Consider the following 12138-nt stretch of genomic DNA (forward strand, 5'->3'; position numbering starts at 1 on the left):
GTCTGGAGGCTGCGCAGCCGAAATAGGCGCCGCTGCCCGGAGCCTGGGTGATGCGTGGATATAAATAATAATAATAAAAAAAGGAGCGCAAACAGCAGAGCAGACAGCTGGAAAACAAACTAATCAGTCCCTCCGGTGAGCCCTGCTCTGCCCCGCACGTTGTGGGATTTGTCCGCATGTGCACGGAGAGTAGTAGCGGCTGGGGACGCGCATGCGCGTTGGTGAAGCCAGCATCAAAAACAAGCTGAACTGTCAGCCGAAGTGCATCTGAATGATTACTTACTCCTCTGACATTAAGTTGAAATTATAGAAATGTTCGTGCACATTTATTATGCTGTTGATTCTGTTCGCTCCTACAACAGGTCCAAATTTTATGGCTTTGACTGCTTTCATGGACAGTTTATGATCGGAACAAAATGTACTACAATAGCTAAAACTAAATAAAATCTAAATACATATCCTTATTATTACTCAATAAAAACATTTCAATTATTCATGTTCACAGATTTTGTTAGTGGTGGTTAAAACGTTCCTCTTAGAAACGAGACTTTCCTTCAACAAACAACCTCAGTTTCCACTGATTCTCAGTATGATTTAATAATATTTCGGTTCTCTTCACTTCTCAGTCCTGCAGAAACACTTACAAACACAAAAAAACATGATGCCAAATGAAAATACATCTGAACACGTCTTTAAAAATATATGTGTTTTTCATAAGGCTTGTTTAAAAAAAACACTTGAGAATGACCTTACACAAAAACACATTAGTATACCTTAACTTACACATAATAATGGTTGGAGTGATGATAAAATTGTTTTTAAAGCTGCACTTCAAACCGGAAATAAATCAAAAGACTGATTAACATTGTGAAATACTGTATATTACTTTGACTATTTTTGCTCAGTAGCAGATTAGAACACACCAAAGACACTAAATACATTATTGTACCTGCAGATATTTGTCAATCTTGTAGTTAAATGAAAGCTGTGTCCTTGAGAAGTCTCTTATTTTGGGGTTTCTGATCATTGTTAAAACCTTCTGTATTGAATCATGTGCTATGCCCCCTGGTGGAGGGTTTAAGTACTGTGTTTGGTCAGTGTCAGTTGTAATAAATAATTTCAAAAACTGCATAATTAAATGAATTCTACTAGACGAATTGTGTTTTTATCAAAGTTTGACGTTTGTCTATCAGAAGTTGTTCAAATTATCAATGCGACAAAGGCACAATATCAACATTTAGTCAAACAACATTTGGAAAACGTAGAATTTTATTGTTAACATTTACTTTATCATAATTGAAAAAAAAAACATTTTAGGTGATGATGTAGATTTTCAATAATTCAGATATATTATTCTCAAGATTTTATGAAGTACTGTACTTTTTTACTTCAAATTACCTTAATGACCGATAGAAACACCTGTTTCAAGATTAACGCAATATGACCTTAATAACTCAATAATTTCAGCAGTTTTATTTTTATTTTATCAAAGTATAATAAACATTCACTCAAACAAACATGTCCGTCTCTGCTTGTGGTGATTCATATCGCCAAATGTCCTTCAGAAGCCTCCGTACTTTTGGAGTCGTCGCTAGGCAACCAAAACTGTGTCTCTGCAGGTGTTAAAAGTTGTAATTAAAACATTAACGCCGTCGCTTAGCGGGTATGTGATGCTTAGATTGTTATGTTAATGCCGGGAGAAACATATTTTAGCTTGAAGAAAAGTTTTATAAATAGTATTTCAAAGTGGACCGACTCAGTCGTTGTGATTTAAACCCACTACCATGCCGAGTTTTTTACTGCTATGTTCTTAATAATTCTTGTCAGGGGAGATGTTTTTGTTAGTTTCTGATTTTTAATCGTCGTCGATAACTGCAGTTCTAATAAAAATGTGGATAATCGATCAGCTTCAGATCAAAATTAGCCAAATTAATTTCGACAGACTCCGATTGGTGAAGAAATACATTCACTACAGGCATTAAAACTTTCAACTCACCCTTGCTAAAGCTGAGTGGCAGCTTTTCATTCATAATAATCTTGTAATTCTTCATTTTTTGTTGGACCTAAAACTATTATTTCGATCAGTATCTTCTGCTTTTGTATGTCATTGAAAAGAAAAGAACGAGGCCACAAAAATAATCAGTACTAGAAAGCCTGAAATGTCAGTTTTGTGCCTGTCAGTTTTTTTAATGTGTTGACTGTATCCCGTCCTACCAAATTAAATATACCAACAATTTAAATTAATTTAGCGCTTGTTTTTAAAGCTGCACTTCAAACCAGAAACAAATCAGAAGACTGATTTACTTACAAATTAGTAATACTTTTTTCCTGCTATTACTTACTATAAAATGTGCTTTGCTTTCTGCTGTGTCAATCAGGCTGCTGAGTGTTGTGCTGGAAGCTAAAACAGCAGAACTATTAAAACAAGCAGAGTGAATTATGGTTATGAATATATTTGCTTTTACTCATGTGGCAAATTTATTGAAACTTATAGACCTAAGTTAGCCTGTTGACGGAGAAAAATGTAAAATCAATCAGGAGTTCTTTCAAAGGTCAAACAGATTCTTATGGGTTTTAGACGGTGGAGAGTGAAGTTCAGTCAAAGCCAACATGCTGCTCTTGAATATGGAAGATAAACAGTTCCAGTTAAGAACCATCAGAAAAGGCCGTCCATGTAGACGGATACACATCTTCACTGTTCATTCAAAGATAAATGTGTTTTGTGTCCAACTTCTCAGCTGCAGGATTTCAAAGTCCAAAGCAAGAGCCATGCAGGAATCTGGAAAGAAGGTATCAGTCCAGATATTTTCCTGGATAAAATTGTGAGTATTCTGGAGATGCCTTTTGTTGAGGCTAGAAACTTGATTTATTTTTGTGATCTTTAGAATTGGGCCAATAGAAGGGTGTCAGTAACAGCAAAATACACGGATTCTGACCATGAAGAAAAGGAGGAGAAAATCAACGGTTGTGTTCAGAAAAAGGCTGCAGGTAATTTACTAAACGCTGAATGTTTGAGTCAACTAAAGAAAAACCTCATAAACCCTTGATTTATTTGTTGATATTAATCAATAAATGTTGTGATTCATGTAATATATATATATATATATATATATATATATATATACCACAGTATGTTTTTAAATCCATAATAAACTTAATGATTATGATTTATTGAAAGTTTAGTAACTATATTGGCATATTTTACTCATTCAATTTTCCTTTACAGCTCTTTCTGACCATGACTCCAGGGTTTTAAGAACCAAGCTACACATTGTGCAAGAAGAACTTGATCTGCTTTCCACTGAATATCATTATCAGGTAGAGTTATAAATCTAAACAAACTCCCATGCAGTTCAAACTTATTCTGCTTTTGTGGAACTTTACTTTATTAGAACTATCAGCATGTTTTCATTCTTCATTTTAAAAGCCCTATAATTCCCCAAATATACCGACAATGGTCTCTTAGCCTGTTTATGCAGCAGCATTTTAATTTTAAATGTATCTACATATCAAGATAATAAATATAAAAATGTAAATACACGGATTTTTCTAAAATTTTAACATTTTTCTTTCAGAATGATGAATTTGGTAAGCTTTTTGCAACAAATAAGAGGCTGGGCGACGATCGAGCCAGACTGCAGAAGACCATTTGTGTCCAGAAAATACAAATTGAGGAGCAGAAAGCTTCGATTAAAGATCTTGCCCACAAATGCCATGATCTCCGTCTGCAAGTGTATGACTTGAGCAAGGTTTGTGTCAGTGGCAACTGAAGCATGAGCTTGGAGCATTTTTTAAGTTTAATGTCTAAATTCTGACAATAATGTTGAATGGTTCCCTATTTACCATAATAAATAACAGTAACCTTCATTGTTTCTCTAAGCTGGTTAGAGGTTATGATGAGGAAGTGGAGAAGATTAACTGCCAGCTGACTGCAGCCAATCTGGTGAAGAAGAAGAAGGTCTGTTGAATTTATTTCAATACAACAGACTGAAGGTATGTTTATCCTAAATATAGGAAAAAACATCAACTTGGAATTAGTAGAAATAAATAAAATTATTTAGAAAGTTGATTAGTTGTCATCAAGGAATTAAAGTACATGAAAGAGAGTATTTTAAAAGTAGAGAGAGTAAAGGTTTCCAGACTCTAGTGCTGATTGTTTATCCAAATGGGGAGTTCAGTTTAATAATAATTCTACACTGTGTGCACAATTATTAGGCAAGTGAGTATTTTAACCAGATCCTATTTTTTTGTCATATTTTTACTCCAAGCTGAAAAATGTGCAATCTGTTCAGACTATTTAAGCTTAGCAGGTGATGAGTATCTGTGTAATGAGGGAGGCTTCAGGAGGTCAACACCTTGTATCAAGGTGTGCATAATTATTAGGCAGGTTCTTTTCTTTAAGCACAATATGCCAAAAAAAGAGATTTAGCTCACTCTGAAAAGTCAACAATTACCAAAAATCTGTCAGATGGATGCAGCACTCTTGAAATGGCTGAGATATTGGGGTATGATCATAGATCCATCAAACGTTTTGCTGCAAATAATCAACAGAAACGTGTTGTGAAAAAAGAAACCCGTACTGAACAAGACGCATAAGCTGAAGCGTCTAGATTGGGCCAAGAAATATCTGTAGACAGATTTTTCTGACGTTTTATTGATGACATAAGAGTGACTCTGGCGGACCAGATGATGGATGGATCTATGGGTGAATCAGTAACAGGCAAAGAGCTCCACTTTGAGTCAGGCACCTGCAAGGAGGAGATGGGGGTTCTGGTATGAGCTGGTTGAACCTTTTGGGCGCAAAATCAACTCCCAAACATGCAGCCAGTTATTAGACGAGACTTTATTCAAGCAGAGGTACAGGAATAAGTATGAGTCTTTCAAAAAGACACAAAGCTCCATTACATGCTCACCAGATGAAAAACTTCCTCACCTGAACTGAATCCAATTGGGAACTGTGGACAGTTGTTATAGCTCAGATTATAACAAGTAATAATTAACTGCAATAACTATGCAGATGATACACAGCTCTACGTTACAATGTCAGCAGGTGACTCTGAACCCATCTGAGTGACGTTTAAACACAAATCAGAAGTCTTTATCTTAGGATTTAAAGAGGAATGATCAAGAACCAGCAGAACAGCTTCACCTATAATGACTAGAAACTAGTGATCAGGGGGGAGTGATTGAATTTACTCTGTATTTCTGCATATGCAATGTTTTTTGGGTTTTTTTCTAAAGCCACAAGACCACATTTATTGTGACTTAGATCAACGCAAATGAACTGAACTCAACTGAATTTAATTTAATCATTTTGATTTCTTGTGTAAATCTAGATCCTGAGTAGTGAAGAAAATCTAAATATAGAAAATCTGCTGGCTGAGAACAAAAACCTCAAGAAGCAAAAATATGACCTTATTTTGGGTTTCAAGAAGCAAACCAAGCTGATCGACATTCTGAAAAGACAGATAGTAAGTATTTTTTATTTTACTGCCGTAATCAGTTTTAAATGTTTAAAATTTCAAATTTAAAAACATTACACAACTTTTTGTGTGCAGATGCACCTTGAGGCAGCAAAGCTGCTGTCCTTCACGGAGGAGGAGTTCATCAAAGCCATGCTGGAGACACAATAAACATGATCCTCACTGTCCTTCTTACTTCTTATAAAGTCATTTCTTCATGTTATGGGGCTACACCGTAAATCTAATCCTGTGTTAAACAACCTCAGTTTGAAATTACATTGAATAATATTTTGTTCACTTATTCACTCAGAAACGTTTTTGAAACATATTTTGAAAAATATATTGTTAAAGCATAGGCTAATACATAAAAATATATCGCATAACAGAAACATAACAGAAAATAGAGAAAAGCTGGGGAAATGTATTTTTTTACACTCTAGTGAGGTCCTTTTATTTTTGATTTCTTTATTTTGTGTGTGTTAGGTTATTGTCTGAGGATAAATGGGGTTCAGTTTCATTGCTTAGTTTAAACAATAAAATATTAAAATCATGAAAAAAAACCCCCTAAAACATCGGGTTCGATGCTTCTTGGTCTAAATAACACCGAATGTAGGCAGATTTTAGTGTATTTATGTGAGTTTTGACGCTTTGTAGTTTGATATTGTCCACAGAAAAAGTCTGCGTGGCTGCCGCACATTTTCACGCCAGCGAAAAAGTGTGCGTATATTTACGCAAACTTTGACGCAAAGTTAATTTTTATACATGCCGACTTGTGCGTAAAATATGGCGCCGCACATATATTGTGCGCACGCACGCTTTATGCACGAGGACTCTGGTCTTAATTTGAGCGACTTCTTTTGTTGTTCTCTGGTTTTCACTGTGAAATGTTCACACCAGATTAGGCTGAAAAGTTCTGGGAAGAAATTCTCACACAATAAACAAAACAACAATAAATAATTTACAGACTTTGTCTACCATTAATGTGACATTTATCCTATGCAGTTCACCTGAACAAGTAATGGGGGATACAGTACAAAAATGAAAAAAGGGCAATAACCCAGTTGCACAAACGTACTCACTTTGCTGAAACAGCTTTTAGATGCAATTTCAGCATCCATTCTTCCTTGTTAGGAGCCTATCAGCATGTGTGTACCATGTAAAAGCTTTTTTTTTTCTTTTTTTTTAAATCTACAGATGTCCAAAGTCCTCTTCATGTGTTTCAACAGATTTTTATTTTTTTTGTCTCTTGGCTAAATTCAAAACATCAGTGAAATTTTAAAACATTAGGGTTAAATATCTCCTACTGTGAGTGAAAACAGTGTTTCCCCACTATGACACCAGATTGGCCCTCCAAGTAATATCTCAGATGATTGATATATAATGACACCAGGTCATTCCTATACAGTCGTCGGTGTTATGCAGCACACAGTTTTGCAATGCACCAAATGGGGGAAGAAGAAAAACAACGACAAATGTGAAGGATGTGGAGAAAAGGAATACATATTACATATTGTTATTATCTTATCTCTTAGGTCCACATGAGGTACCACAACACCCCTCCCCAGTCAGTGTTTCATGTTTTATCTATTATATTTAATTAAATTCAATTCAGAAATCTTTTATTTATCCCAAAGGGAAATTAAATGTTGTTGTAATTAATTTAACTACTGTTCTCGAACAAATATGACCTCAGTAAATCACCTTATTTAGTATTTATTTGATCAAAACTAGCCGGCATGTGTCTTTGTTGAAGAGGAATTGGCAGTAATCTCACGCTGAAATTCCATCCGAATGTCCTTCAGGAGCTTCCGTACTTTCGGCTGTTGAGCAGTTGTTGCTAGGCAACCCGGATTTAGCCACAACAATGGCGGACAAAAGTTGTAAGAAAAAGGCAAACGCCGTCATTTCGCAGGTATGTTATGAATAGATTTAGCTTTGGGTGTTAGAAAAGTTCAAAACGAACACTTTCTCAGCTTATAGAACATTTTTTATTTGATTTTAAATCTCCTTAAAGACAATTTTACCCCCGTTTTGTGATTGTGCTCGAAGTGGAGAATGTCAAATTATTTGCAAAAGGCTGAGTTTAGACAAAATAAAAATTCAATCACAGTGCTTCTAAAGCTCGGGTTAAATACTAAATCTCTCTGTAACTCAGTGCTGTTGTCTGTTTTTGTGTTACAGACCAAGAAGCGTCCATCATCCAGTACTGCTGAGAGCTCCAAGAAGGTGGAAGCTAAACCAAAGGAAAGATGTAACTCGAGTCCAACAAAAAAACATATTGATGACATTTTTGCCAAGGAGGAGCAGTACAAGTAAGATAGTTAAACGTGTTAATGGCCTAATCACCTTTTTTCCCTTTTTCATAGCAAAGCAAAATAGTTAATTATTCCTCCATATAAGTGGTCAAATACACTCACCATAGACATAGACATACTTTAGTCATTCAGGTCTTCATTTAAAATTTACATGTTTAGTGAAATTTTGTTGCAAGGCTCCAATAATAATAAAACAAATAAATAATCAAAAGTTTCACAGCTTGTGTTCAAACTACATTATGCATCCTCTTGTTTCCATCAGGCTGTTAAATGCTGAGCTTGAAGCCAAAACATCAGAGCTGGTGAGACAAGCAGAGCAACTCATGGTACGTCGTGAATATGGATTTGAAATCTAATCTAGTGAATTTCAACACCTAAAAGATGCAGAAATATATGGAAAAAATGTAATGCATTTTTTTCTTGTAGAAATCAAAAGTAAATATGTTCTGTTTGTGGGATTTTAGAGAGAGCAAAGTGAAGTTCTGTCACATCCTCTCTCCGATGAACTCGCCTTGGAAACGGAGGATGGAGATGGTTTCAGGTAAGAGCTGTGACAAGAGGGCAGAGCATGCTGAACAATGTGCATAGGGAGATCCACTGTGCAGGCACACACATTCAGATCTTTGTTGTTCATGAAAATAATATAACTAACAATGTGTGTATGTGTGTGTCCGACTCCTCTGCAACAGAAACTCAAAATCTCAACCAAAAGCTGTGCAGGATCCTGGAATGAAGGTATTAGATCAGAAAGGAAACTTTGGTTCTTGGTCAGATGTTTGTTTTTTCATCTGGAGCAGCTTTTCCTTCTGGCTGAACAGTGTAATAAAAACAATCTAATAATATTTTTGCTCAGTATGATTTGTGTACTCCTTAAAAGGTGAGCAAAAAAACGGTCACATCAGCAACACAGAGTAAGCATGCTGGGAAACAAGGAAAGAAGCCACAATGTAAAACAGCGTGAGTTTGATTTTTATTTGCATTATCAGTTACATCCTTGTTTATTATGATGGCTTAAAAAGGACATATTGTTTATTCTAGCACATCAAAGGACTCTCATGATGCTGAAGCCCTATTGGATGAAACTGATCTGTTCTTAGCAAAGACTATTCCGGGCCTGGAGGAGATGGAGTCTGTTCAGAACAACGTAGTAGACAATGCTGAAGATCACGGAGGATCAGGTAATGACCAAAGTGGAATGAAGTCACATTTATTTGTTGATACAAATGATTTGAACAAATTAGAAAACATTTCGATATTCAGCTTGGAAGGACCCAAACTTTTGTGCTCTTATTCTGAAAGCGCTAGATGTAGAGACGCACATTACTATTAGTTTGCGCTGCTAGTCGTAGTTGACCTGGTCTTCTAGCATTAACACACCCCAGTAGTTTTTCAAACTTGCAACTGGAATATGATTAAATTAAGGTAAGATCAATCTTGTTTCCAGGTCAAAGTTTGAACTTCATAGGTGAAGGAAACTCGGCTTGTTTCTGTTTCCAGGTCTTTATGCTGGAGTTCTGGAAATTTCTGCCGCAGCACTTTTCTTTTTGAAAGATTCTGATGAAACAGTAACTAATGTACTTGAACAGATCATGTTTTTGGCTGTTGGTGTTAAGCAGCTCCCCATTACTTTTAATCTGCTCAAATTTACCCTTCGAAAAAATATTATTAAAATAGCCAAAGTTCCTCAATCTGAGAACTGTGGCTCTACACCTTTGTGTAAGTTTTTCATTCCTGTAAGAAGCACTTGGATTCATACTGTTTAAAATAAAAAAGTTCTGTTATAAAATTATTGATCAGTGTGTCTAGTATTTGATATTTATTGATTGTTGTAGAATGAGTAGCTATTTACTGTGATCACTTTATTTTCCTTTGCAGCCGTTTCTGATGTTCAAACACGAGTGTTGAAGGCAAAGCTTCGAATTATGCAAGAAGAGATCGACATGCTTTCTTGTGATTATCATAAGAAGGTAAATAAATAAAACACATTCCAGTAATTCATTTTGCTTCAGTGTAATCTTATCTATCACCATAAATCTAAAGAAAAGGCTAAAATACAACTCCTGGACTATTTACACCTTCAGTCTCAAAAAATAAGCAGACTACTGGTATTTAGAAAATGCTCCTCACCTTTCAGGAAGACGAAAATTCAAAGCTGGCTGCAAAAATTAAAGAGCTTGAGGAGGACAGAGTCCGGCTGCAGAGGACCATCAACATCCAGCAAACACAGACTGAGAAGCAGAAGGCCTTAGCTGAAGAGTCGGCCAGAAAATGTGACGATCTCCAGCTGCAAGTGTCTGCGTTATGCAAGGTTTGTGTCTATGGAACTGCTTAGACAAATCTGTCAGAAATGACAACCTGCTTCGTTGCTCATGCAATCTGACCAGAACTTGTAACAGTGATTGTCTGCTGTGCTTTGAATAGGAAGTAGAAATTCTGACTAGATCCAAAAAGCAAGCGGCGCTTATCCACAGCACCGCAGAGGTTCGCCTAAACAGAGCTGTGGAGGAGGTGGAGAGGTTGAAGTCTCAGCTCGCTAAGACAAAACAAATAAACAAGGTAAGAACCCGACTGTTTTTCATTGTGGATTAATACTAAATACCAGAAATCTATGTGTTATCATTATTTGCATCATGTGAGTAATTTTACTCATCATGCCACATGTCTTTAACAAAAACTAGTGGTTATCTAGCAACACAAGAGTATTTTTATTTACATGAGAAAAACCTTAGAGTCCTTAGAATCATTTTAGTTGTGGTGTTACAAGTTTGTGAATTTGGTCAGAGTTCATATTTAGAAATGTGATTTCTAGTTTAAGGTTTATGTGTGTGAATAAAAACTTTAGTAGCCCAGACTTGCTTCTAGCTTTTAACAAAATAATTTAAAATACGACACCAAATGACCAAATGTTTATTAGCTATGACTTTAGTAGCTAATAATTCAAGTTATGTTTTATTTTATGTGAGGTAAAATGTTGTTCTTAAATTATTTTGCATATTCCGAATTTCATGTGATCTGATACCTAAAGTCTTGCATGAAAAGTTGGTCTATGCTCAACTGTAACTTCTTAATTATTGTGTGTGTTAAACAAGGACAAAATCAGTGAAGAACAACAAAGTAAAGAAAATCTTTTGGCTGAAAACCAGATTCTTAAGAAGCAGAAAACTGAACTTATTGCTGGTTTCAAGAAACAACTGAAGTTGATCGACATTCTCAAAAGACAAAAGGTGAGGATCTTTACTTTACACCCGCGCTGTGTTCATGTTTTCTCTTTGAAAACGTGATATGACTTTGTGTTTGCAGATGCACTTTGAAGCTGCAAAGCTGCTGTCCTTCGCAGAAGAGGAATTCATGAAAGCTCTGGACTGGGGGAAGTCATGAACATGGAGATATACACAATTTATTTAATTATTTTTATGTTTCTTTTTTTCCTTTAAGAAAAACACTTCAACAGGCTCCTTTTAGAGATGTTTCTATGTTTTGTATTGTGAACTGTTTAGATTTGATTAGTTCACCGTAAAATGTTTCCTCTTAAGATGTCTTTTATGAATTTAATAAATGTTAACAGTCTAAATAAAAACGAAATAAACTTTAAAAAAATAGTTCAACTGAAAGTGTTGTTACTAAACCTACAAAATTCACCGCCACAATACCGCCATCTAGTGGTCAATAGGAGGAGAAACATTGTTTTTCTGAAGTCTTCGCCGGTATTCAAGGTGTTTCATTGCCAGAGGAAGCCATCTGCTTAGATGTTGACCTGTTTAGAAACACGTGAAGCTGCATAAATAATGTATATTCAACCATACACAGCACTCCGTCTGCTACAACAAGCCATCAAAACTCCTGACAATCAACCAGAGCCTCATTTTTAACGCCATAAACACTGGACTCAACTATAGATGATTTTGTTGAGTCTTTAGTGGATCAAAATGCTTAATGGTGGCCTCAAATAGTAGGTAATACATTCAATTTTAGAAGCTGATGTGACTTCATTCTGACAAAATTTCGATCTATTACGTTAACCCCAAAAGCAAAGAAGCTTAACTAGTATTTTTGGTCAAGTTTCTAAGGCAAATATCTTAGTACACTTGAAATAAGACAAAATCAACAAGTAACTTTTCAGCAACATATTGGAATTAGGAACTTGTTTTAAGTAAATTTTTAATGATTAAAAAAATACTACTTCCACTGGCAGATTATTTCATTTATGATAAAAATGTATAAGTAAAATAATCTGCCAGTGGAACTAGTACTTTTTTTAATATTAAAAACCTACAGTATTTACTTAAAACAAGGTTCTGTATCTTGCTGGGAAATTGTTAGTTTCGTCTTAACGTGTAGATATTTGCACTAGGAACTAAACC

General features: G+C 35.4%; 2 protein-coding genes across 6 annotated transcripts in view; both read left to right on the forward strand.

Moving 5' to 3' along the window:
• Positions 1–5745, forward strand: part of LOC116718238 (testis-expressed protein 9-like) — a 30554-nt gene extending 24809 nt beyond the window's left edge. For 2 of the 4 annotated variants that reach the window (XM_032559995.1, XM_032559996.1), the window contains 7 exons: positions 2739–2790; positions 2886–2988; positions 3227–3318; positions 3576–3749; positions 3881–3958; positions 5337–5471; positions 5559–5745. In XM_032559995.1, the coding sequence (XP_032415886.1) occupies positions 2770–2790; positions 2886–2988; positions 3227–3318; positions 3576–3749; positions 3881–3958; positions 5337–5471; positions 5559–5633 (678 nt within the window). In that variant the 5' untranslated portion in view covers positions 2739–2769 and the 3' untranslated portion in view covers positions 5634–5745. Of the gene's footprint in view, positions 1–27; positions 136–739; positions 1664–2738; positions 2791–2885; positions 2989–3226; positions 3319–3575; positions 3750–3880; positions 3959–5336; positions 5472–5558 lie in introns of those variants that run through there. The other 2 variants (XM_032559997.1, XM_032559998.1) reach the window with 2 other exon arrangements.
• Positions 5746–5919: 174 nt separating this feature from the next.
• On the forward strand, positions 5920–11379 carry LOC116718237 (testis-expressed protein 9-like). Of its 2 annotated transcripts, XM_032559994.1 has the most exons (12): positions 5920–7374; positions 7644–7774; positions 8040–8103; positions 8242–8318; positions 8467–8512; positions 8655–8734; positions 8816–8955; positions 9653–9744; positions 9912–10085; positions 10199–10333; positions 10867–11001; positions 11078–11379. In XM_032559994.1, exons 1-12 carry the CDS (start codon positions 7327–7329, stop codon positions 11153–11155), a joined length of 1200 nt encoding a protein of 399 aa, XP_032415885.1. In that variant the 5' UTR covers positions 5920–7326; the 3' UTR covers positions 11156–11379. The 2 variants fall into 2 exon arrangements, with proteins under 2 accessions (XP_032415885.1, XP_032415884.1); XM_032559993.1 differs by lacking the exon at positions 5920–7374 and having other exon boundaries at positions 7383–7774.
• The last annotated feature ends 759 nt before the right edge of the window (positions 11380–12138 follow it).

This window comes from Xiphophorus hellerii, chromosome 4 (assembly GCF_003331165.1).
Source record: "Xiphophorus hellerii strain 12219 chromosome 4, Xiphophorus_hellerii-4.1, whole genome shotgun sequence".
NCBI lineage: Eukaryota > Metazoa > Chordata > Actinopteri > Cyprinodontiformes > Poeciliidae > Xiphophorus > Xiphophorus hellerii.

Bases quoted from the DNA above. Each gene is read 5' to 3' on its own strand.
- LOC116718237 (XM_032559993.1), top strand. From the start codon at position 7,518: ATGTCAAATTATTTGCAAAAGGCTGAGTTTAGACAAAATAAAAATTCA. The intron at 7,775-8,039 runs GTAAGATAGTTA...TGTTTCCATCAG, and splicing joins GCCAAGGAGGAGCAGTACAA to GCTGTTAAATGCTGAGCTTG. The intron at 8,104-8,241 runs GTACGTCGTGAA...GTGGGATTTTAG, and splicing joins GACAAGCAGAGCAACTCATG to AGAGAGCAAAGTGAAGTTCT.